Genomic DNA, 23,506 nt, shown 5'->3' on the forward strand with positions numbered 1-23,506 from the left:
ATAATTTAAAAACGGCAGGGGAGGTGAAGGGGAATAAGAGGTCCAAATTTCCAGGTATAAAACAAGTAAGTCATGGGAATGTAATATGCAGATGGGGAATATAGTCAATAATATTGTGATAGCATAATATGGATAGCATAACATAGTCAGATGGTTGCCGGACTTAACATGGTGATCACTTCTTTAGGTATATAAATGTTGAATAACTATGTTGTACCCCTGAAACTAATATAATATTGTATGTTAGCTAAAAATTTTAAAACATTTTTAAACTTTTAAAAAATTTAAAAATTTTACAAAATAAGTCACAGGAGGATAAGAGTAGAGAGACAGGCATGAGGGCACATACCAAGAAGTTCAAAGACATTTACAGAGGAGGGGGATTCTAGCTTTTTCTCCCATCTTTCCCACATCCTCCTGGTTCTCAGGCCAAGAAAAAGGCGGGAATATGTGGCTGACTTGGAATAATGGCTCAGTTAATGACATGCCTTTTTAACTAAGAAGCTGAGCCTTTTCACTTTCTGACCAATTTCTCAGAAGGCTCTTTGACAGCTCAGTACAGCAAGTTCATTCAATAAACCTCTCACCTCAGGTTCTTAAAGGGCCAAACTTCAGAGTATGCTCCAATTAAAATAACTTTTATCATTGAGAGAACCACCGAAGGATAGTGCTGTAAGGACCTCTGGAAATATTACCCTAAGTAATATTTTGTAAACATCAGACAGCTGAGATGGAACCTCAGGTCTTTTGACTCCAATATCTTAAAGAATTATCTTCTTTCTGGTGAAGCTTCTAGAAATTTTATAACCAACCTATAGTAGAGACCAAGCATGCATATAATCCTTTGGATTTAGATGTCAAATTATTGATTCAAAACCACTATATGTCCTCAAAACATAAATGAAAAAGTAAGAGTACTTACATCTTCATCTCTCCAGACGGCCATTTGATAACCTAACTCAGGGTTTGCAAACTGATATCATAGATGTTTTTTGTTAGGTCCATAATTTAGGGATGTAAGTTTGTTCTCGAGGAACACAAAGGGGTTTTTAGTGATTGTCGCTTTGTTTTATCAGCATCCCCACTTTCTTTTAAATCTTCTGGTGCAGAATTATAATCTAAAGTGCATGTTGCATTTACCCATCTCTAAATTATAGAATATGCCTTTTTCTATTGTTGAAAATGATGAACTAGTAAAACAATTTTGTTAATTTTAAGTAGATTGAGATTTTTTTTTTAAGTTGTGCTAGGTGTTTTATTTAGTGTATCCTGTCAGAATTATATTGTAGAAATTTTAAGAGTTATCAAACTGGCTGTTCTCTGTCAAAATTGCTGAATCAGTGTTATAATTTCTATTAACTTATTTTGTAGGGTGAGGAAGATCATGCTTATAAAAGTCACCTCGGGACAAAGAAAACAGCATACAGTAAAAATAAATAAGTAGTAAATAGTAAAAGGAAGAAAAAATATTATAAAGAAGTTACATTGTTGACACAAAAGGAGCTATTTTTAAGCCAACCCAAAGCATATTCCTTCCTTCATTCTTCCTCCTAATTTGTAAGGTCAATGATATCAATCTCTTTGGCTAATAGCAAATCCTATCTGTATGAAATCAGCTTATCTAAATACATTAGGAATGCCCAGCAGGCCTGTTTCATGAAAATTAAATTACTGAATAACTTTGTGATGAGAAAATCATGATGTCACAGCCACTACTGCTTTAAAACTAAATGAACAAACCTTTAGGTCAGTCTGCTTTTGCCCTTTCCATGGTAAGCACCTCAGTAGTCAACTTTTGGTTAGATTTTGGTCCTCGGGGCATCACCAAAGCCCAGCAAGAAGAGCAATGGCAGATGATGGCGTTAGGGGTGATTTGATCAAGTATGAAGTTAGCAACAGCTCCAGCCTTATGAGGTTTGAAGATGTTTCCTCTAAAACTGTTTAAAATTCAGTGATAGGAATCAGAACTATCATGTCTTTAGATAAAATTATTAGTACAAATATTATGTGTGGAGACTTCTGTTAATTATATGTTAGTATATTTTATTTAATTACAAATATTTCTAGACAGTAAAATAGTTGCTGGGAGGTCACAGCAATTTAAAGAAAAATAATTTTGACACATTTACCCTACTCTTTATTGGAAAAACACTTCTATTTGGTGGATCTTTACTCTGGTTGTGAAACTGGAATTCTGAGTTGTGAACATTGCTAGGCTGACCATCTATGAAAAGAGTGGTAAACAGAGCTCAAGCTTGCATTATTGGTTCTTTCATTTTCCCCTTCGTATTTTCAAATGCAGCCCTTTCCAGCATGCTCATGTACGCTCATGTTGTACCTAGACTTCCTCATCAAAGGGAAGAGGTATCTTATGAAAAGATCTAACGTAGAAAAGCCTTTCAGAAAAATAAAATGTCAGTATGTTTATAAAATGTGCTTATTAATTCTTAACAGTTCCACGTCTTTCATCTCAGCACTTCCCTATATTTTGTAGAATGAAAGGCTTTGCCTATTGTTAAGTAACTTTCCGGTATCAGCAGAACAAATGAAGGAATATTTGGTGGAAAGGTGGAGTAAGGGGCACAGCAATAGTGAGTAATTGTCTCTGGAAGTTTTCATTGCACAGCCTCTAACAGAAACTCAATAAAAAATTAGGTAGTTATGACAAATATTTTCATAATGGTAACAAGCTCTGATCTAGTTATGTAGTCTTAGATATTACTCAAACCCTTCAATCTTGGTTTCACCATTTATGTAATAAAGAGACAAGATTAGGTAGTTTCTAATCTTACACATAGAAATAATATCACATATGTTTCTGATAATTATCATCAGCCATACAAAGGATACATTTGTAACTGAGATGGTTTCATTCTTAGCTATCTACCCCCAATAGGTTTTAGCATACTGCTATTTAGATGAGAAGGGCATATCTTTCATATATACTGATCAGTTCAAAGAAAAATAACTGATGTTTGACAAGAAGGAAAGAATATTGATCTTATTTATTTTTGTTATTTTGGATGGATGAAGATAAATAAAAAATCTGTAGGTTAATAAACTATACTGGTATAATTATTTAAGATCAGTAAAGGAAATAATCAGACTCCAGGTCATTATACATAAAATTTACAGAGCAAGAGTTACCCTTTTAAAGATTTTAATACATACTTAAAAATGGACAATTTAGTATTACACAATTATATAACATTTATACTGTAAGATGTGTATGTATATATTTTTCTTTTCAGTAAAATAGTTTCATGCTTATAAAAGTCAACTTGGGACAAAGAGACAACATACAGTAAAAATAAACTAAGTAGTAAATAGTAAAAGTAAGAAAAAATATTATAAAGAAGTTACATTGTTGACACACAAAAAAATAAATAAATACACTTTTCTATTATTTGAAGGCAATTCACAATCATTTCCAGGAATTCTGTGAGAATTTAAGGCCATTTGTTCTAAAGAAATGCTTTAATTTGGACACATCACAAAATTGTAATTCTTGTAAAAACTGTACATGCAAAAACTCTTTACAATTAAGTGTGGACAGGCAGATTAGCATATAGGAGTGAGTTATTTCACAAATGGATTGTGCACTAAGTCACTGGGAATTCACAAAAAAAACTCCGGGATGTGCACCCTGTGTGGCAACGTGGAAAGGTGATAAGGAATCCAAGAGAGCCAGTATCCCTTTGAATTAAAATATCTAGACAAGGTATAATGGAATAAAAAGTTTAAAACTTCTGCTACGTGGTTCATAGTTAAATATTCTGGGTTTTAGCCTTTCTAAATAGCATAATATAAAGATGCTACTTTTTACACAAAGCATTTTCTGTGCACTTACAGTTCACAATGTTTTGACTTTTTCAAAAATTTCTACTTGGCATTACAAAACATAAAGTGACTGCAGTCTAAATTTAGAACCCAAACTCCATGAAAAATGCATGTTCTTGCAGGATACACATCTGCTAAACTTAAACTACCGTACTTGGCCAACAAGGCAGAGGAACTAAGCAGATGAAAATTCATAAGACAATTCACATACTGAGAAATACAAAAGTATCTTTCCTTTCCCTCGTTTGCAATTGTATTTGTCCAGACAGCCATCCAAAGAGATATTGCTCTTGTGATTATAGCTATTGTAATTTGAAGACAAAGGATTCAATATTCAAAACTCTTATTCTTAAGAACAGTTATAAAAGTATTGAAATTTAAAAAGTAGTAACATGTAAACATTGATACAGAGAGACTGCTTTCTTATACACAAAGCAGTCGAGGACAGTATTTGAGTTAAAAACATAATTTGTGCTTTTTACCAACAATAAAATGAAAATTAGCCGTTTTTGTCCAAAAAAAAAAAAAAACAAAACAGTAAAGATTCAGAGAAGACACCCATATTTTGCTTCAAGCATTCAGACAATATTTCTGTTGCTCATGCAACAATCATATTTACAGTTTTGGTTTAGGAAGAGAATTAATTTTGGATCCAGGAAGCATGTTAACCAGTACTGCTGAAAGCAAACGGAGAAAAGTTCCTCGTTCCCTGGTTCATGACTGAGCACCAGGAGCAAAGCTTGACTCAGCAGTTGTAACTGACGTGCACTTAACATTAACATTTCAGGGCACAGTCATATCTGAGTCTGTAGCATGTGTGTAGGCGGGGTGTACGGGGGAGGCGCAGGTGATGGCTTGATTCCTCGGGCCCTCATGTAGGAGAGAAACTGCTCTGGGATCTCAGCTAGGACATCTTTAGCCAGTCTAGCCATGCTCAGTATGTGGTTTCCACTTCTGTCAATATAATCTCTGAAGGGCACGAACTAAAACAGAGGTGAACAAATTTTACAGACTTTAGTATGCTATTTAGTAGACACAAGAATTAGCACATGTAAATGGTTATTGCAGTATCAGAGAAGCCTGGAGTCATGGTGACATGAATAATAATTACTGTGCATTTTAAAGATACATGATTTGTGACAAACAGCTATGACAGTGACCAAACTTTCTAATATGAACTTTATCTAAAAAGGGATGTAACTGTTTTTAAGTCCATAACTCATGTCTCCTGGTCCTGATAGGCCCACCGCATTGCCACATGTGTTTGGCAGTTTTGAGTTCTCCACGTCGGCTGACTCCTAATAGGATGCAGCATTGAACATTTTCAGGGCTCAGTTTCCTGTCAAATGGAGTTAGTACATATCTAATTCAGGTTTCAATCTAGAAATATTACCCAAAGCAGGGTGAGAAAAACAGTGTATGTTGTTAAAGATTCCCAAATACATGTATTTTTAATGATTACTACAACATCAAACCAATATGGACATATGAAATTCACACAGTTCATATTAGTGGGAACCTAAAATATTCAGTACATTGAATCTTGCCCCAGTGTCGATACTGAAATACCATCATTCTTATTTTTACACCGTATAAAAATTATTGCTCTGTCTTTATACAAGTAATTATGTGAGAGCCTTTATCAGCTCAACACCAAATACTCTGGCAATGGTTTGCCTGATTCCCTTCTCATTTATAATGATCACTTAAGTTAATAAACACAGAGTTGTTTGAGGACATTAGTTCAATTGCCCCTTAGAGATATGATGATTTTTAAAGCAACTCGGAAATTGGAACTGTTAATGAATGTTGTGATAGTTTGAGAACACAGTAATTTTAGGTCTTAAAGACAAGGCACAGGGAAGACACTTAAGGACGTTGAACAATTTCGAAGTATAATGTTTCAAATTTTAAAGTAAATCATTTTTCCCCATACATAGAGAAAGTAAGCACACTCCCACCTCATACAGTAACACAACTATTTTAAATTTATTTTGAAAAACTTACTCTTGATTTAAGCAATTACTCAAGATGTGCTTTCAAAAAACAACTGTTATTAGGAAGCAGGCTTCAAAATGGTCAACCGAGTTAAAATGTTATAGGTAAACCAAGTTAAAATGCTAAGAAATAAAATAGAAGGCATAATATCTTGTATGCAGTGAAAGCAGTCTCTTTTAAGGAAGAGTAGAAAATCACTCCTTTCTTTTTAGAATAAGACATGCTACAGGCAAAGCAAGACTATATTTTTACCCTATCTTTCTCAGAAGGAAAACTCAGCACAGCTTTTAGAAAAGTGTCATAGAAAGGTGACAAATCTTTCTCTTACCCCTAGAGGTAGTAGCTAAGTAAGGGTAAGAAAAAACTAACAGAGCAAATATAATCTTCAGCTGAGAACAAAACTAGGGGAATGTGAACTTTTATGAAGTCATATTAACTACCTATGGATAAGACTTGGCATTTTAAATACAAAAATCAAAGAGGTTAATGTTTATTTTCTCTGTGAAACAATAATTAGAAAAGAGAGAAAATAAGAATTAACATAGTTAAGGATTAATGAGAAAAGATGTCTAATTGTAGCAATAATTTATTTCATCCTTATTTTAAAAGGCCTAATATTTTAAAAATTAATACTTAGTAATGTTGGTACAGTTAGTATACATCTAATTATCTTTTAAGCTATTTTTAAAAAACAGAATATATTTTTCAAAATGTGTATGTAGCTAATACCTACGTTTCAGGAAAATGACACCTCTGGCAAATAGTTGGTACTTCTATGGGGAAGAAGGAGATCTCACCTACCTAGTCATTCCTTTACCTCAGCTTTGCTTTTTTATATTTTTATTTGATTCTTTACCTTTCATCTACACCAGGGACATTAAGCTAATTTACCTTTTGTACCACTTATTCTCACAGACTTTGGAATGAGACTTCCCAGGTTCAGAAGATGGTTTGCTACTTATTTAGCTACGTGATCTTGGAAAAATTACTTTCCATTCTGCTTTGGCTTCCTCTTCTATAAAATGAGGATAATGATAATACCTTCTTCATTAGGTTGTTATATTAAATAAGTTAACATGTAAAGTGCTTAACACAGTATTCAACTCATAATATGTACTATATATGATAGTTGTTATCACTATTCATCAATTTATACATTTATATATTCAATATAAATATGAAACTATCTTCTTAATAGTTTCCTTTTTACATTCATATCTAACATTATATACAAAGAACATTCTTATCTATTTATCTCTTTCAAATATAAGTACAATATCAGTATTGGGTAATCTGAAATAATAATTCCCAGACTTTTTGTAAATTTTAAAACACCTGTTGTTTCACCTTCCCAGCAAATTCTATAAGATATGTTAAATTTTTTATTGAAGTAAATTAAAATTCATTATTAAGAATGTTAAGGTTATGCTTCTCTGGAATGTCAAAACTAAGAAACAAGATCACTGCTTTCACAATATACACAGTTCTACTCATCTAAAAATAATTTTGTAAATAGTGGGCAAGAAAGAAATATGCATCACATTTAACTTTGGTTTGTTAAGTGGGTGCACAGATACGCCCCTTGAGCATTAAGGAATTTTGCCCTAGGTTACAAATCACTATCATAGCAAGTTACTGTTATCAACAGGAGTACACTTCATCCCACATGTGTGTTGGAGTTGGAAAAAAAAATGTTCATAACTTTCTACTCATGAACCTAATTTATCTAAACCTTTTCCAATGGAACATTCATCGATTCAGTCATGTCAGGACATACCCTCCTAAGTGAAAGACGAAAATAACAAGTGATTCTTCATTTTCTTTACCTGTTATTAATGTCAAATCTTAAAGTTTTCAAGAAAAACAAAATGCCCTCTTTCTTCTTAAACTATTGCTCATATCCTTCTACAATCAGTTTTCCACTCAACCTTTCAGACCACTCTGTTTATTGTCCCTTTTAGTCAATTATTTTTTATTATTGTACGTGGGAACCTGCTGTTCAAAATAATGCCCACATACCTGTAAATACAGTTGATCATTGACTATTACCACCAATTAACTTGGACCCTTAAAATGCTCAGGTTAGAGGAATAAATCAATTTTCACCTTGTACTAAGTTATCACATTCATGTGAAGAATACCGATAAATACATTCTGTTCCACAGAAATACCCTATATCCTTGATACTCTACATCTTTCTTTTAGCATCCATCCACCACAAGGAAAATGTCCCTCATGACTGCTCTACCAGGCGGCTTCGCCTATTTGTGAAAACAAGTTTAAATCAGTTTGGGCAAATGGGCTTTTAGTTGCGGCTCTGCTCAATTTTACTTGATTTTTCCTACTGTGCAGAGCTCCATTAGTGATTTTCCAGTCTAAGCCTTCAAGGTTATTAGTCACTTTTTAATGGAAAATATGATTTAAATATAATTTTTAAGGAAATGATAGCCTGGCCAGCAGCTGCATGCAACTAAGAGAAATGACATTGTACTTTATACAATGGCCAATTCATAGCACAAGCAAGGAAACAAATAGAAAGTGTATATATACAAAGTATATATATACACTGTATATATATATATATACAGTGTATATATATAAAGTGTATATTTAATATATATATATTAAATTTTTATTTATATATAATATATATTTATATATTATATAAATAATATATAAATATATATATATAATATATAAAAACATAAATATATATAAATATATCCACATATATACATATATGTGTACATACACACACACACACACACACACACACACAGTGCCAAAAAAATGTATATACATTTTAAGAAAGGAAAAAACTGTATTATTTCTAATACTCAATATAAACCAATAACAAAAGATGAATACAAGTCATGTTTGACTTCTGCAGTTACAAGAGGTGCTCAAAGTTGTTACCATCAGCATCCAGACACTTCTGATTACGGTGAATTACTGCTTGAGTAACATTGACCAGAATGTCCACTAGTATTTTTTTGATACCCTCTGTATATATACACACACATATACGTTGATCAAAGAAAATAAGTCATTTATGTTTTAGAATAACAACCACAGGATCTCATCCTGTTTACTGTTTATACTATAGTCATATGAGATTGAATCTTGAGGCAATGAATATAATCACACATAAGGCTGACTACAGTGTCATATGTCAAGGGACAGCCACTATAAAATAGTTACATAAAATGCTTTCCCACTGGACCATGCCAAATACTAACTAATCATAATAACAGACACTGATATGAATACATTTATTGAAAAACCAGAAGTGGGAAGCCTTCTGCTAAGGGATTTAGTACAATAGTTTACAATATTTAATTTTTATAAGCACATTATCCATATTTTGAAATTACAGAAGAGGAAACTGTAACTTAGAGAGTTTACTTAACTTACCCAATATTAGATAGCTATAAATATCAGAGTCATTATTTGAGCCCAAATTGATCTGACTCTGATACATTAACCATGACAGTAAGATGAAAATGGGAATAGATCCTAATAACCTTCATTAGAATTTTGCCTTTTGGGAGAGTACATGTGTTATCACAGAAAGAACACAGGTTTTGAAATCAGAGCTCTGTTTGAAAGTTGAATCTACCAATTTATGACCCAAATAACTTTGCAAAAGTTGTTTAACACCCCATCTTGTGCCTCAGTTTCCTTATTTATAAATTACTACAAGGAAATAACTAACCAGTATTTTTAGAAAGATGTAAAGTGATATGTGAATAAAGTGAACAAAAAGGGGAAATTAGTTCACGTGTGCAGAGAGAGGGCTTTGTAAGAGGCTGTATAGTGGGAAATTTCAAACTGTAGGATCTTAATCAGCCCAATGAGGAGGAAAACTTTGAGTAAAATGACAAGGGAAAATAAAGCAAGAGCAGTGGAACTGTGTGATGCAAAGATAGTCCTATTTGTCTAGACAAAGTGTGTGTGTGTGTGTGTGTGTGTGTGTGTGTGTGTGTGTGTGTGTGTGTATAGCTAAAGAGGAAGACTGGGGTCGGTCTTAGAGACTCTTGAATGCTACCTTAGGTTTTGGAATCAAAGTTACGCAGAATATTTGTTAAGAATTTTAGAATCTAGCATTTTAAGATTTTTAAGGTTAAACTGTGGCTCCACTTCTCACTGGCTATGTAACCACAGACAAGAGAAATTAAACTTCATTTCTTCTTTTTAAAAATATGGTAGTAAAAGTACCTGTCCCATAAAGTCAATTAAGGACTGACTGAGTGAAGTAATGCTATTGTCTTAGCCTACCTGCATAAGTGATTAAATGTTATTATTATAGGAAGAAGTTGGATGGTACTTAAGATTTGACATAATAATGAAAACCCCAACTACTACCCCCAATTTCTGCTGAACTCAGCTACCTACTATTATTTGCAGGCTTGGGGTTTTGTCCACTTAAGAAACATGGGGTTTCATTTGCCCTTGCATTAACTTGATTAGCTTCAACATGTAAGAAATAAAAAGTAGTGAAAAGGTAAGAGAGCCTAAATAGACCCTATTTTCTGATGATATTTTAGCCTTTGTTTATAGCATTGTTTATAGCATTGATTATGATGGCTTAGATATTTTTCTGATGATGGGAAGACTGACAATGTTATTCTTGGTGTGCCCTCACAACTCCAATATTCTAAATATTAAAGAATATTTCAATTCATGAAAATAACTCATTAAAAATGTTTTAGTGGATAGTTGAAGCTGGAAAACTGTGATGATGGAATGTTTTAAAATCTTATTCAAGACGAGAGAGAGGACACTAATTCTTCATCAATACATTGAGATATGTAAAGTATTACCTTGCTTACTATTTTTTAACCATCAATCACCATCTAGGGACGTCATAAAATTAGAAAAGGGCACATCAAATCTCCTTAACTAAAAGTAGGCATGTAAATCAAGATGTCACTGTCATTCAGGATGCTACTAGTTTTCTGGGGACATTTTAATTTCGTGTTCAGTATATGTAAGATCTCACAGTTCTTTCAGTTCAACTGTATGTAGTAAAATCCCTTCAGTGTTTAGCTATATTCCCAGGTGTCTTTAAAACCTTTGTGCATTCCAGTATCATACTATGGCGGTAGACTACTCTTAAGGATTCTGACTGGCAAAGAGAGAAACATATAATTATACTAATATACTGATAAATAAAAAATATTTTCATGTCTGTTACTTCTTCCGAGATGCAAAACATCATGGAGAGAGCAAAGATAAAATAATTTAGAGTTTAGAGGTAATGAAACAAAGGCTCAAAGAAATTTATTGACTTGTTCAAGATCAGAGTGCCAACGATATATTTTCATAGATCTGGATCCTGCCTCAATATTTTGTCCAATATACCATATCCACTGAGAGACTAAATACTTCTATGATCAAGGGAAATGTTATTTTACAAATAAAATAACAACTGCTGGTTGTCATTAATACAACGTATTAGTCCTCTTAAAAAAAACCTTAATGATGTGAGCAATTTTCACTACCTCCTAAAGGAGAAAAAGAATACCAAGTTTTCCGTAAGCACCATTTAGATGATACTATGAGATAGGGTAACTTTATAAAAATGCATTACAACAGCAACATAACACATTCTAAAGGACTTCAAATTCATACTTCCCTTTAGTAATTCAATTTTTGGAAACTGAGCTAGCATTATAGAGAGCTTTTAGATAAAGTGTAATTACTTGGACTTACAATTATGCTAATGAGGTTCAGGTGAATATTATATGTTTAATTAGGAAAACAAAACACTATGGGATTCTTATATAGATGACCAAATTATATGTTCCTTTTCTTAGGTGCTTTTAACCTTATCATTCATGTGTTTATCTGCTTTTTACGCTACCAAGAACATTAAGTTAAAAACTTTAACTCATACTTAATTGTCTTTGAAAAAAGTTTAAAAATGTTTCTAATTTAAAATTTAATTTTGTTGACTGATAAAAAACAATGCTTTTTAATCTTTATCAACATTAATCTTTATATTATCATATTAACAAATTATTTTAGTATATTCTCCCTCAAATTATTTTAATCATTTTTGTTGTATTATACTAAGTTCTATTTCAGGAATGTATTTTATATACATTATATCATTTAATCTTTACAACAATGCCAGAACACTGAAATTTATAATAGAAAGCCTGTCCATGTTATCACAGTGAGTAATTTCAACCAAACTCTACAGGATTCCAAATTAGATTCTCTTAATGACTGTATTATGCATGTGTGTGTGTGTGTGTGTGTGTATATATATATATATATATATATATATATATATATATATATATATATCTGTTATTATTTAGGAGTTAATACTGAAGTCCATTGTTTGTTCCTCCAAAACTTTTAGATCATGTACTTAAATGGTACTGAAAACTTCTTCCCTTTCCTATATTATGAAGATATACTTCACAGCCCTTTCCCTTCTGACATCCTAACAGATATGGAGACTATAAAATATGCACAAATTTAGTTGAATTAACTCCTTTCTTTCAATTACAAATTTTAAATATATTAATTACTGAATTTTTTTTTTCTATTCACTCCAAGAACAGCAGGCTTTAGTTAAGTAGTTTTTTTATTCGAACCAAATTGTGACTCATATATATCATTATTATTATATATGTCATATATTATCATATTATGTTATATATATATGATTATATATATAGCTTATATAATTTATACATTTATATATAGTTTTAAGATCTTTTTCTCCACTTTTTAAACCATCATCTATAGGGGAAATATAAAAACATCTACAGTGTTTGGTTTGTTTCTACTATATTTACCTATTCTGAATATGTATCAGCTGTCTTAAAATACATTTAGTCATTATTGAGGACTAAATAATGAATAGATAAGCATCATTAAAAAGGCTGTTATGTTTCTAGCCTCTTAATTTTACTAAAAATGTCAATGCCATTTTCTGATAATAATAAAGTAGGTAACAATAAAATAGTAATAAAAATAAACGGATTAACATTTCTGTTTTATTCATGGTGAACCTGAAGTACAGGGGAAAGGAATTTGTGTTTATTCTGGGCTCTACTACTTAACATGTATCTCATAGAGAATCAACCAAGTAGGTTAAACAGACCCCAGACTCTCAATTTCACTTTAAGTTGTTTATTTACAAATCAGAATTGACACGGGCTCTTCACAATGAACAAAATAAATCATTTTCAATAAATAAATTTCTTACCTGCACAATGTCCCTTTCAGCATATTTTCCTCTGGAAGAAACTCTTACATCATCTCCATCCAACTCAATCATTGCTTGAAAATAAAAGAGAATAATTTCTCCAGTGCATTTTAGTCATACACTAAAACAATGTAGGCAATAAGGAAACCAAGACATCAGAAGTACCAATACATCCTATGTAAAGGCAGAAAGCTATCGATCTCTTCATTTTCTCACTCATTTCTCCTACAAAATTTGACTGAGGGTAAGTTTTACAAATGAAGAAAGTAAGCCAAGACTTCGTGTGACTCTTTGAAAGATGAAAAGAGCCAATGCAGTGCAAAAGACTTTAGGTACACCTCCTCATCCTAAGGGTTCTGAATTCTGGGTTCGATACTTACATGACTGTTTGGGCAAGTGCTACTAATCTATTCAATTTTAATTTTTTCTTTCTAATTTAAGAAACGTGTTGCTAATCATCATAGAATTTCCAATAACAATTTGAACTTTATTCTCATTGAAACTACAACAAAGCTATCTGTCCTTATCACCCAATTTCTAATTTATAACATAGATTTAAAAACAAAGAGGCATTTGCTCGGCCCATATACTAATTGGATAAAGCATGATTTTTTTTCTGAAGTATGATTTTTTTGTTAGTTAAGAAATCATTTCAACATTACATATATCAGCTGGTATTTGGAAATGCTGCAATCTAATGGGACAGTTCACAGTGATACAGTAATGTTATGCTGCAATTAAGAACATTTTCCAGTGTTTGTTAGGTTTTCAGTAAGAATTCTCTAAATAATTAATTACATGAGGAATGCTAATCTGTGCTTAAAGTATAATTATATTACTGATAATTCATTTTGTACACACAGGACATTCACTAGACTCCAGAGAGCCACTTGCAGTTATAATGTTTACCTCAACCTCTAATAATATTGCTCAGTCAGAATACAATCCTCACCTTTCCTTGCTATTTTTTCTTCAGTGCTTGGATAATGCATTTGGGTTAAAATCATTGTTTTAAAATTTCCTTTTCTATACATGTTCATGAGTCAATGTCTGGGCTAAAGCATTGCTAGTACTCTAATTAATAGAGAGACATCACTCAATTTGCTTAGATATACCATATATGTCACAATTTAGTAAAATATTTTACTAAAAATATTTAGTAAAATATTTTGTAAAATATTTAGTAAAATATTGACAATAGTAAGTTAATTAACTTATTCAAAATACAAAAGACCTATGTTTTCTCCCCTACTTATTAGGGATGTAAATAAGAGAATTCATTATACTCAAACATTTTCAATAGTTAATTCCTCTTTTTGGTCTAGGTTTGTTTTAAAAATTTTCACATTGCTTTGAGACATAAATGTACATTGATGATGACATCCCAACAATAGCAGAAACTTCTCCTTTATTATGTAATTTGCTAACTAAAGAAAATGACAGTTATTCAGGCAGTAACATATTAGCATGAGATCCTATAAAATATCTCCCACTTTTCAGTATGTCCTTTGGATTCAAAGGCTGTAGGTAGCAAGAACTGGAGACCACACTTTTGAGAGCAAGGAGAAAAGAAATGGCATGTAAGTGGTGGAAGGGTAACATTCATCCTTCAGGTTTTCAGATTATCTGGTCCTCAAGGAGCCTGAAGATGTAAGCCCTGGTTCCCCTCCAGTACCCCTGCTTAGAAAAAAGGTGTGTTTGAGACAGACCTACACTACTTTGTAGCCATGGGAAACACCGTGAAGTTAGAGCCCTTTCTATTTCTCTTCTCCTAAAGCAAATCAAAGCAGATGCTGCTTTAATTTGACCTTTTGCCTTTTAAGGATAAAGAAATCCTGCCTTGAGAAATCTTTCCTCTTATTGAAGGTGCATTATAGAGGAGTAAAAAAAAAATCATTGGGAGAAACTTGTACAGAAAGTTGTAAATTGTGCTTATTAAAAAACAGAAATAAAAAACTGGAATACTCATTCATCTGAGAGTTTATTCCTATTTCCTCTACTTTCAAAGAACGGATGGCCAAGTATTACCTTTCTTGCCCATGCAAATAATGCCCTTCTGGTTAAAAATGCGTAGATGTTGAATTTAGGTGGTCAACTGATAAAATTTGCAAGTTTTATTTCAGTCTTTTCCTATGTCAGTTTATATGTGGGACATATAAACTTACTCTGTGGTAGAGTTGGAAGTGCCCAGAGAAAGACTCTTCTGATAGGAGAGTAGTAATTTGAATGTAAGTCAGACATTTTTCTACATGAAACATGAGTATTCTGTCCTTTTCTTCTTAGCCATTGATGAAAAGAAAATCCTTTCGAGAAGCATCTACTGTCTCTTAGTGGGATAGCCTACTTTTCTAGAACTGGCCTGGAAGATTCTCTGTCCTGTTTAAACTTCCATCATGGTGAAAACAGAAACCAGGGGTTGCAGAGTCCTAATTCCCTGTTCATATGTCCTCCCACAGGAAAGTTCCATTCTAATTCCCAGGAGGGAATTCTACTGGGAAAGCAACTTCCCTCTTTGTCTACAATCGTCACTCACTTTTCCACATGGAAAAAGGAGTGATTTCTAGGATTACTAAGATTAGAAGAAACTGACCTTGAGTCTCTTTTTTTGGAGCAGCCTTTCCTCAGGCTGAAGGCAATTTCTCCCTGTGGCACACTTAATAGGCAGACTCTGCCCCTTTACGGAAGTAGGCCTGGAGATAAGGGTTGAGGTCATTTAATCTTGTGGGAGAAGTAGTGAGAAGTCTGACTTTGTGTACAGGTTAATCCAAATTCTCCAATTCTGCATTGCTAATAATACAGCTTATATTCTGGTCTCTGTCTGAATGTTTCCTGCATTTCATTTTTTAAAGTTACCTCAGTAAATCAGAGAAGGAAACGATGAATTATCATACCTCAAAACCTTAATAAATAATTAACTGGGAACAAAAGAAAAAAACAAAATATATAGGTGTGGCAGTTAGATGAGGGCAGTACCCAAATAGCTGTGCCTGCTGCACTGAATGGAAATATATGACTAGAAATATACGCCAGGAATGGTCAGTCTCTCCATAATAAATATTATGTGTGGGACTCTTGAAGAACAGGTGACTGAGTTCACACACTTACTAGTGGCCTTCCATAATAGTCTGGGAGACCTGAGATGTACCCAATCAGAGGTGTATCCTTGATAGGAAAAAGCAAATTAGTAGCTGAAGAAGAAAGCATGAGTCATTTTAAACCTAGCAATGGGTGAAGTTTGGGAATTTCAGTTTGTCACTTATTAATGCAGATGGTCAAGTGCACAAAGCATTAAGAAGAAAGATGTGTCTCAGCTTTCCTGACTCCAGAGAGGTGTCTCAAATTCATGCCTGAAGTACAATGCAAACAAGATACAAATATCCAGAGACAGAGAACATATTAGCAGAAGCAGTAGCCATCAGAGCTAAATGACTTTTGCTTTAGAAAATGGAAGATTATAAAAATGAAAAGGGTTACCAGCCAAGCATGGAATTGAAGGAAAGAATTGACTGGATCAACAATATAATTTTGCCTGTAGTTCTTTACCTGAGGCTGACAGATATATACTACGCTTATGGAGGAGGCACTGGTGGTTAAACGAGCATCATCCCAATGTGAGTTACTCATACTAAAAGTAGATACCTACATGCTTAAATTAACCTGCAACATACCAAAGGTCGTTCCAAATATTCTAAAATTATTTTCATTTCCGAAGTCCCAACATAAAGAAATTGTCATTGTTAATATAAAAACACCTGAACCAGGTGAATGTTATGTAGACATGCCGGTGCGGTCTAGCACAGAGTTTTCTTAAAGGAATTCACCAAATGACAAAGAGCAGACCATCCTTAAAGAAGTTGACCCAGATCACTGGTTACACAGACACCTGTCACTTAATTAGCACTTGAACAAGGCCTGAGCCCAAGCAGAAAACTGCCCCGTAAGTCAATTCAGCATAATTATACAATGTCTCATTAAAGCTAAGATGGTCAATTCCATTTTCATTGTACTTTGCTCTTTCATATTCAGAATTTGTATATTTATAAAGCTAATGTCTATCAACTAGCTGGGGTTGGAAAGTCCATTATGCTTATGTTAACATTTCTATTCACAACCTAATGGTTTATTAATCTAGTGCACATCCTTGAAAATTTTTAGTGAACACAGAGAGTATTTTGCTTTGGGAACAAAAACTCAATTTATCACTCTGTAAGTCTTAAAATGTATTATTTTGAGGTACAAACCATCGCTAATGAAATGGAAAGATACACGTTGAATTAATCTATACTAGAGAGCTAATGTTCTACTCAGAAGACAATCTTTTAATTTGTTCACCTTAATAGACTTCATCGTGAGATATCTGTATTTATATCTAAATGTATGTTGACATTATATGCAAATCCACATGCACACTCATATCCATATATTTTAACAAGAGTGATAGAAACTTACTATCATGATGAGTCAGAATAAATAAACTCTCATGGAATACAACTGAAATTTTATTACTCACCATCAAATTCTGCTGGTCCAACTCCTACTATAATTATTGACATTGGAAGTTTTGAAGCCTTCAAAGAGAATACACAATTAGTTCACAATTAAGAAACTGAGTTCTTAAGAAAAGAATTAAGAAGAAAGTTAACATCCTGTTTTATTTGATATTTTTTCACAGGTGTTCATTAAAATAGTTTTGAACATATTTAAAAATAACAGAATAATATACTTGATTCCACTCTTAAGCTTTCTGAACTCTGTACATATGTTAATTCAGTGGGACATTCTTCAGAAATGACTAACTTTGGGTAGCATAAAAAATAAAAGGTTTGAACATCAGCTTTTGCTTGCTATTATCAGCCAAAGTCCACCTGAGCTGACTTTGGGTATCTTTGATCTCTTTTCTCACGTTCTCTCTCCTTTGGTCTCTTGTTTCACATTCTCTTCCTATATGCTAATGAGGAAATAAAAGGTACCATATTTGTGAAATAGTAGTGTCCTATTCTTCCTCATATATACCCAAGATTAGGAAAAGCAATTTTCATAGTAAATGAGTGAATACAAATGATAATTACAGAAAGTTATTATTAGTATGTATTTATTGGTATTATTAGTAAAGTTATTATTAGTATTAATTCATATACTAAATATCCATGAGATTGTGAGGAATACTGATTACTTGATGTTATGGCATGTTTTTCCATTATATGTACCACTTAAATGATATCATCACTTTAAATATTTTACTGGTAAAACTGTGAGCTACAACAACTGATAGAGTGAACACTATAGCAACCACATCTTCAACTATGAAAGTCATTGAATTATGAAAATTTGTTGCTCAGTGCATCATGTCCTATTAGTTTAAACCTAAATTATTAAGTCCATATTTTAAATTGAACACTAATATCACTGACCAGAATATAACGGAAATCCATATAAATTCAATCCAAGTGTGTCTAGTTAAAAAATAAACAAATAAATGTGTGAGCCTTTACTCCTCCTCCTTTTTACATTTGCACGTGAAGGTAGTGCTATTAACTTATTTATTTTTATATTTTGGAAATAATTTTGTTACAACTCACTTATCCACACCCTTAGCTTTGTCCTCATAAATTAATAGCACAAATGTATCTGAGTTGTCTGGGTAATGTGTAGAATGCAATTGGTTCCAAAAGCATGGGCATTTTGTTTCAGTGTCAAGTGAACAGACTCTGGTCTCAGCCTGAGTAGCACAATGCTGTCATTTAGAGAGCCCAAGACTGAATGACCTCTACTTACGTTAACTATAGACTCCTTAGTTTGAGCCATATCTGAGATCACACCATCTGTCACAATCAGGAGCACAAAATACTGGGAACCATCCTTTACAGAGGAAGCATATCTGAAAGGGAACAAAAAAGGTAAAGAAGACCACCGAAAATAAAACAGTTCTTCTCTACGTGATGACTGCTAAGCATCATTTGGAATAGTCAACAGACTTTTTAATCTCCAGAAAATATTTAAACATATGTTAGGAGTCTATACCATGCAAACTCTCAAACATAACATTTTCCTGAAAGAGCACACTAGAAGAACAGCAACATCACTGTAATGCTGGGGCATAGTAATGCCTGGGTGTCTTAGAAAGTCATTTCGCTAATAAAAAGTGAGCTGGATGAGAGGATGTTTAGTGGAATGGATATAACTTTTGAAAGAAACGTCCTGGCTAAGCAACACATTACGTGTATGAATCAGTAAATTACTTGAGCTATCTGAACTCTATTTTCTTACCTTTAAAATCAAGATAACACACTTTTGTATAGAGCAACTGTATGTATGGTACTCAATGTATAACACAGTTCTGTAAGTGTAAGCAATAATCATAAATGCTTCTTGTTTTGGAACTAGACAGAGGCGAAGGTTACACAACATTGTGAAAGTCACTGAACTGTACACTTTAAAATGGTTACTTTTACGTTATGTGAATTTCACCTGAATAAAAAATTGCCATAGAAAAGCTTGTGACACATCCATGGTTCAAGTTCCTAAGACATGTTAAATTGCTAGAGATGTGTGGGGACAGAGCCCCAGAGAGCAGTTTCCAGGCTCTTGGCCTCACCTGGAGGAATGCTGGCTCGGGTGACCATCAACTGTGATTGGTTGGCCATCAGCTATAACCGGTTAGCCAATTGACTACTGATGTAACTGCATGGCTGCGTTGATTGGTTGGTTGGTTAGCAGGCAGAGAAATGAATGGCGGACTGCAGATCATGCAGCTACTACTGCATGTGTCTCGCTAGGCCGCCAGTGAGAATATAGTGGTATGACTCCCCTATCTATGGCTCCGTGGGCGTTCCTTTTTGGCCTAGCCATATCCTGTGTTCTTATGTGGGGAGCGGGACCAGAGACCCCGCAGGCAACCCCACATGACAAGATGGAAAGGAGAATTATACCCACAAAAGACAAAATTAGGTTATGTAATATAACATGTCTAGTACTTGAAGAAGTTTCTCAAAATTCTCGCCAAATAACACTCAGTAATTTGAAGGGGAATTTTATGAATATGTTATATTTTATTATATCTCTTTTTTCCATCATGTTGTATATTCTGGGTGTCTAGATTTTATTATCAACAAATATAACTTTTATGATCTTTAGTATATAACTAGTATTCAGGTCACACCTAGGAATGAGCAAGAACCTAAGGAATTAAGTTTGAACAGGTCAGGGACAGACCAATAACATAATATATCAGGGCAAAACTTTTTTCTTGGAGAGCAGGATTAACAACCATTTGTGAACAAGAAAAATATTTACAACTTTGCAATAGACTATAGAAATTAATAATTGCTCATGCTACTAATAAAATGACTGGTAATTTTATAGGTTGATAAAGACACTATAGTATGTGGTCTGTTCACACTCTGTAAAGATACTGTTCAATTGGTTCCACAACTTATAGTGAAAAATACTCCCACAATATTGAACGGTTGATCTTGGACATTAAGCATTTTGTATTAATTTGATGGTAACACAATCAATCGAAAACAATCCAAAGCAGATATATAAGCCTCTTCTATTTTACACTTACCGTTTTTCTTAAGAAAAGAAGTTGGATAATCTCCCTCAGGAACTCATTTTTAAATTTTTAACTATCCATTATTTTTTAAAAAGTATCTTTGCTTCAGAAACATAGGATTTTGTATTTCGTATGATTAATGGAAGGCTATAAATAGTAGTGAGAAGAGCTCCTATGAGTACAACAGCATGGCTTTTATGCTTTTATTGCCACATGATGCTCTTAAAATGGCAAATGTCTACCAAATTCAAAAACAATATGGAAAGTTGAGTATTGTGCAGTCTTATAAATACAACTTCAAGTGGCTTAATGGACTGATTCATTCATTTCCTTCCTTCCTTCTTTCCTTCCTTCCTTCCTTCCTTCCTTCCTTCCTTCCTTCCTTCCTTCCTTCCTTCCTTCCTTCCTTCCTTCCTTCCTTCCTTCCTTCCTTCCTTCCTTCCTTCCTTCCTTCCTTCCTTCCTTCCTTCCTTCCTTCCTTCCTTTTTACTTTTTATTTCTGCTTCAGTGCTTCTGGTTACCCATGGAGAAAAGCTCAGTTGTTAGTATGTCTTTTTTCTCCCAGCTTTAGTAAGGTATAATTGGTATACAGAAAACTGCACATAGTTAATGGATACAATTTGATGAGTTTCAACATCCGCATACACTTGTGTTACCATCAAAACAATCAAGGTAATAAATATATCCATAACCTCCAAAAGTTTCTTTGTGTCTGTGTGTGTGTGTGTGTGTGTGTGTGCAGAACATTTTAAATGACATCTACCCTTAACAAATTTTAAGTGCGCAATACTTTATTCTTAACTATAGGTACTATGTTGTACAGTAGATCTCCAGAATTTACTCATCTTGTACATATGCAACTTTATACGAACAACTACTCTATGGAACCCTTTCCCCCAACCCCTGATAATTACCATTCCATTGTCTACTTCTACATGTTTGACTATTTTAGATGCTCATCTAAGAGGAATCATGCAGTATTTGCCTTTCTATGACTGACTTATTTCTCATAGCATGATATCTTCTGGTCCACCCATGTTGTTGCAAATGGTAAGATTTCTTTCTTTTTTTAAGGCTGAATAATATCTCATTGTATGTATGCACCACATTTTATTTACCCCTTCATTTGTTTATGGATATTTGGGTTGTTACCATTTTTTTCTATTGTGAATAATGCTGCAGATATCTCTTCAAGATCCTGATTTCAATTCTTTTAGATATATATACTCAGAAGTGGGATTGCTGATACCATGTTTCCCTGAAAATAAGACCTAGCCAGACAATCAGCTCTAAAGCATCCTTTGGAGCAAAAATTAATGTAAGACTTGGTCTTATGTTACATATGGCCTGGTCTTATTTTACTATAAGACGCATTAGAGCTGATTGTCTGGCTAGGTTTTATTTTCGGGGACACACAGTAACTCTAATTTTAGTTTTTGAGGAGTCTATATTGTTTTTCATAGTGGCTGAACCAATTTACATTGTTACCAAGAGTGCACAAGGGTTCCACTTTTTCCACATCCCCACTAACGCTTATCTTTTGACTTTTTGATAATAGCCACCCTAACAAGTGATAGATGATAGCTCATTGTGGTTTTGATTTGCATTTTCCTGTTTAGTAATGTTGAGCATTTCTGTGTATACCTGTTGGTCATCTGTATGTCTTCTTTGGAGAAATGTCTGTGCAAGTCCTTTATCCATTTTTAAATTTGGGTTGTCCTTTGCTATTGAGTTGTAGGTGTTACTAATATATTTAGGAAATTAACACCTCATCAGCTATAGGGTTCATAAATATTTCCTTGCATTCCGTAAGTTGCTTTTTCATTTTGTTGTTTTCTTTTGCTGTGTAGAAACAATTTAGTTTGCTGTAGTTTCACTCATCTATTTATATTGCATGCTTGTGCTTTTAAGACCAATGTTAAGAAGCTTTAACTCTATTTTCTTGTAAAAGTTTCAGTTTCAGATGTTAGGTTTAAGTCTTTAACCTATTTTAAGTTAATTTTTGTGAGTGGTTGTAAGATATGGATCAATTTCATTCTTTTGCATGTGGATATTCAGGTTTCCCAGGGCCATTTATTGAAGAATTTACCCCTTTTCCATTGTATATTCTTGCTATCCTTGTCAAAGGTCAATTGACTGTACATGTGAAGTTTTTTTCTGAGCTATTTTCTCTCGCATTGATCTATATGTTTACTTTTTATGTCAGTACCTTGTTGTTTGGTACTGTAGCTTTGTAGTAAATTTTAAACATCAAGCAGTGTTATGCCTCCAGCTTTGTTTGTCTTGCTTAAGATTGCTTTGGCTATTCGGGATCTTTTGTGATTTCATATAAATTTTAGGATTGTTTTTCCTATTTCTGCAAAAAAAAATTGCCATTGGGATGTAGATAAGTATTTCATTGAATCTGTAGAACACTTTGCATAGTACGGATATTTCAACAATATTAATTCTTGCAATACATGAAGACAGGATGTCTTTTCATTTATTTGTTTCTGCTTTAATTTTTCTCATTGTTGTTTTATAGTTTTCAGTGTAAAAGTCTTTTGCCTTCTTGCTTAAGTTTATTCCTAAGTATGTTATTGTTTTTGGTGTTATTGTAAATGAGATTATTTTCTTTTCTGACAGTTTATTGTTAGTTTCCATTTATTTGTGAGTATTCCTGATTTCCTTTTATTTTTGATTCATAGTTTTTTTTGTTTTGTTTTGTTTTTATTGTGGTCAGAAGAGATATGTGGGAATGATTTCAAGCTTCTTAATTTGTTAAGACTTGTTTTGTGACTTAGCATGTGATCTAATCTAGAGAATATGCCATGTGTGTTTGAAAAGAGAATGTGTATTCTCCTGCTGTTGAGTGGAATGTTCTGTAATATCTGTTAGGCCCATGT

The 23,506-nt window shown here is 33.2% G+C and overlaps 1 protein-coding gene across 1 annotated transcript in view; it reads right to left on the reverse strand.

Annotated features, from left to right (window-relative positions):
* Positions 1–1,238: 1,238 nt before the first annotated feature.
* CPNE8 (copine 8) overlaps positions 1,239–23,506 on the reverse strand; it is a 176,231-nt gene continuing 153,963 nt past the window's right edge. Inside the window, exons 17-20 of the mRNA XM_081058554.1 lie at positions 18,842–18,944; positions 17,577–17,634; positions 13,067–13,140; positions 1,239–4,823 (exon numbers count right to left, since the gene is read on the reverse strand). Of these exons, the coding sequence (XP_080914680.1) occupies positions 4,635–4,823; positions 13,067–13,140; positions 17,577–17,634; positions 18,842–18,944 (424 nt within the window). The 3' untranslated portion in view covers positions 1,239–4,634. The remainder of the gene's footprint in view (positions 4,824–13,066; positions 13,141–17,576; positions 17,635–18,841; positions 18,945–23,506) is intronic.

This window comes from Rhinolophus hipposideros (genome assembly GCF_964194185.1).
Source record: "Rhinolophus hipposideros genome assembly, chromosome: 9".
NCBI classification, from domain to species: Eukaryota; Metazoa; Chordata; class Mammalia; order Chiroptera; family Rhinolophidae; genus Rhinolophus; species Rhinolophus hipposideros.